This window comes from Pseudomicrostroma glucosiphilum, assembly GCF_003144135.1.
Source record: "Pseudomicrostroma glucosiphilum strain MCA 4718 unplaced genomic scaffold BCV69scaffold_4, whole genome shotgun sequence".
NCBI lineage: Eukaryota > Fungi > Basidiomycota > Exobasidiomycetes > Microstromatales > Microstromataceae > Microstroma > Microstroma glucosiphilum.
The window spans coordinates 585951-589352 of NW_020289916.1; the positions used below are offsets into that span (position 1 = coordinate 585951).

At 55.6% G+C, this 3402-nt stretch overlaps 2 protein-coding genes across 2 annotated transcripts in view; both read left to right on the forward strand.

The window, feature by feature from the left end:
- Window positions 1–909, forward strand: part of BCV69DRAFT_158978 (hypothetical protein) — a 2834-nt gene extending 1925 nt beyond the window's left edge. The window contains exon 3 of the mRNA XM_025489413.1: window positions 1–909. This exon is cut by the window's left edge and continues 8 nt beyond it. Within this exon, the coding sequence (XP_025349057.1) occupies window positions 1–633 (633 nt within the window). The 3' untranslated portion in view covers window positions 634–909.
- Window positions 910–2776: 1867 nt separating this feature from the next.
- Window positions 2777–3244, forward strand: BCV69DRAFT_158847 (hypothetical protein). Its single transcript, XM_025489412.1, has one exon. The coding sequence runs from the start codon at window positions 2896–2898 to the stop codon at window positions 3178–3180; it is 285 nt and encodes a 94-aa protein (XP_025349058.1). The 5' UTR covers window positions 2777–2895; the 3' UTR covers window positions 3181–3244.
- The last annotated feature ends 158 nt before the right edge of the window (window positions 3245–3402 follow it).

The following is a 3402-nucleotide window of genomic DNA, read 5'->3' on the forward strand; positions in this document are numbered from 1 at the left end:
TTCCAAGGCTTCGAAGTAGGTGTCCATTTGGGCTCCTCTGGCTTCCAAGACTCGGGCTTCCAAGGCTCCTTCGGCTTGTCAGTGGGCTTCCAAGGAGTGGGATTCCACTCAGGCTCTTTTGGCTTGTCATCAGGCTTTCCGTCAGGCTGCCAGTCCACTGCGATACCGGCTTCGACGCCACCTCGAGGGCTGAGGTCGGACCTGGCCTCAAGGGCATCCGTGTCGACGGGCCTGGCTGAGGTCGAGGCCAAGGTCAGAGCCACGGCGACCAGGGCGGGTGTGATGAGAGGCAACTTCATGTTGCTGCAGAGTAGTGCAGGGCGGAGGAGGTTGCCGGAGGAGGCAGAAGATGTTGGGCGGGTTGAGGAAATCTGGGAGGGTGAGTATGTCCCTCAACCGTCCTCTTATGTACCTCTCGGTCTCAGGTTCCATGCTTTGATACTACGAGTCCCTATGAGCACACCAAGGGTCCGTGAAGGTGAAGGCAACACACTCACTGTCGTGGTCTACGTTCTCCAAAGGAGAGTTCTCGCAGGATGCTGGCATTCACACGCGCCCTTCTTTGCCTGCATACTCTCGATCGAGTACATGCAACCGAGTGGACGATTGAATCCGCATTGCCTCGCACACTGATCCTGTGCTGACTGCCGTCATCCTTCTGGCAAGTCTTGGGTATACTGAAAGGCCGTCAACGCGATCGTGCGGTTCTCCTAGCCCTCCCTCTACAGCTGCCTGCCAATCCCCAGTCGGTAGGGTGCGGAATTGCTTGCTGACGCCGCGCGACGATGGGTTGGCTTTCTCCAAAGCAAGAGTATCACAATCATCGCTTCCAGGTAGCACCCATGATCTCGGACCGCCATGACCGAGCACGAGGCTACATTCGACCATTGAAGCGAGATTCCCTTGGCGGAATCATGGTGATTCAACCGAGTCTTCCAGAACCTGAACCACTGGGGAGCTTGCAGCTGAAGGTTTCGACTGCCATAAGCGAAAGGAAAGATGATAGCTGAGGAGGTCGTTCGATCGCGAAGCTAGCGCTTTGCGTAAAGGTGCGTAGTATAGGCTGCTTTAGCTAGCGAAGGCAGGATCGAACCTTCTTTGAGGGAGAGCGATGGAATGAGAGCGACGGACCAGCGGGCTCTGCAGATTAAGCGATCGGAGTCGAGGCAAGGAAAGATAGCGGGGTTAAATTGGTCTCCGTAAAGGCGGGGCAGGCGCACGAGGGCAGTAGTCTAAGTATGGCTTGGCCCCTGCGCAAGCGAGCTCAGAGGCGATGTTCGTCATTGCAAACAAACATTCATGGGTTGCACCCGGTGCAAGGCGCAAAAGGCGAGCCATTAGCCGAATTACCACATCTTCTGGAGAATCGATCATGGAACCGTCGGGCCTAAGGGATTCCGGCGGGAATTTCTCTGCGACTTTCTCCGCATGACAGAAGCGAAGCATTTCCGCGACCCTCTCGCGTAGAGGCTTGCTCACCCCGTCGGAGCCGCAAATCGTCTCGGTAGAACGCTCAGCCGAGCTGAGGCAGACCCTTAGTAGTGTGCAAGAATGAGCTCACCTCGAGGTCAAGTGAGGTAACAATGCTGAGGATCCGCCAAGTCTACCGGAAATAGGTGCGCTTGTCGCGAAAAGTTGCGAAGAGGAGGGTCCCTCGGCTTGAACCGAGCGTCGTCATCCCTCGTCGCTCAGCAGCGACATACTTTCTGGGTGATTGTCCGCTTCCCGCCTCGGCGTATGCGTTCCGCCAAACCAAAGCGATCAGCGGGAAGCTGCAGTGCGCGAGTGTGAGCTGAGTGAGCTCGTCTGCGGGTCCATCTGCATACCGATCTGCCACTGAAGCAGTACAGGACAGAGCTTCAGGCTCATCGGGTATCGCGAGGAAATCATGCAATGGTGCTGCTGCATGCGCGAAAAGCTGGTCACGCCGGTCCTTTGGTCTCTCGGTCACTGCACTAGTACTGTTCCTCTTCTCTAAGATTCGCCTGTTAACCGAGCAAGCAAGGAGGGACTCGTTCGTTGGTCTGCTCAGCAGGACTGATCCATCAGTGAGAGTTTCACAGAGCGCATACGGCGATTCGATTCGCCTACTAGGCGCTTGCTGCCCGCCATACCAACCCAGCCAGCTACCGCTCCCAAATTCCGCGTGGTCCTCGCTATCAGCGAGAGGAGTTCTTCGATTGCTGATCGCTTTATGAGCGAATCGGTTACACAGCAGAAGGACGGGTGTAACGAGAACAGTCAATTTTCATTCAGCGAATCATTGTTCAGCCACTGAAGGCAAGCGACATACAGCCTGCGTTGCGAAGCGTTGCGATGAGTCATCCCCCGACATCTTGGCGAGAAGGGATGTACAGACAATCGGCGCGGCTGACATGAGACGATTTCATTGATCTGTAGAGAAGACACGTGATACATAGGGTCTCCAATGCTCAGCGCCAGGATCAGTGTTGCCGCTAGTGCCCGCTCTGATAGAGCTATGGCTGGAATCACCAAAGCGTTCGCTGCTCTGCCGACGAGTGCTTTCGCCGCCGACGCTGCCGTGGCCTTTCGCTTCAGAACTAGCTCAGCCAGAGCCAGTGTTGCCACCACCAGAGGGATCGCTTGGGTCGTTCCGAGTGTCGATAGCAAACGCGCTCATTCTCCTCTCCGCTAGTCTTTCTTGTTGAAGACGGTCTCGACCTGGGTGCGAACTTCTTCGGCTGTCACCTGTGCTTAGTCTAGATCCACCTCGGGAGTCCATACCCACGGCTCATGGGACAATGTGCGCTTCTTGACTTCCAGAGGGCAAGCGGGATCACTTTCTGCTGCTGCCCACTGGTCGCTCAGCAGTGACCCTCTCTCTACATCACGCCTTCATCTGTCCGAAGGTACCGAGGTGACTGCACTCCCTCAATGCGAGCAGGAAGCGGAACAGTGCGGTTTTGTCACGTGGGCACCTGTCGGGAGATCAGCGTATGCGCAAAGAGTCAGTCCTTAGGGTACGTTCTACAGTCTTGTGTTGCCCCACTGCAACCAACGTCTCCTCTTGCCAATCTATCGGACAACATGGCGAAGACGTCTCAAGTCAAGAAAGACAATCGTCAGGCAAGTTGTACATGTTCTGACATGCATGAAGAGTGTACACGGACTGCATTCGGGACTTTTGTGACGCGACATAATCGAATTTTGAAAACATAGCGGAGGTGACGAGTTTTTAAAACAATCAGAGACTTGGCGCAGGTGACACTTCACCAGACAACTAGATACGAGGCGCAGGTGACGATTCAGCAAGACAATCAGAGGCGCTGCGTGGTCAGCAGAGCATCTAAGGCTTTCCATTACCAGCGCCGCCGCCGTTGATGCCTGCGCCGTTGGTTCCTCTGTTGGTACCGCCGTTCGTTCCGCCGTTGGTACCGCCGT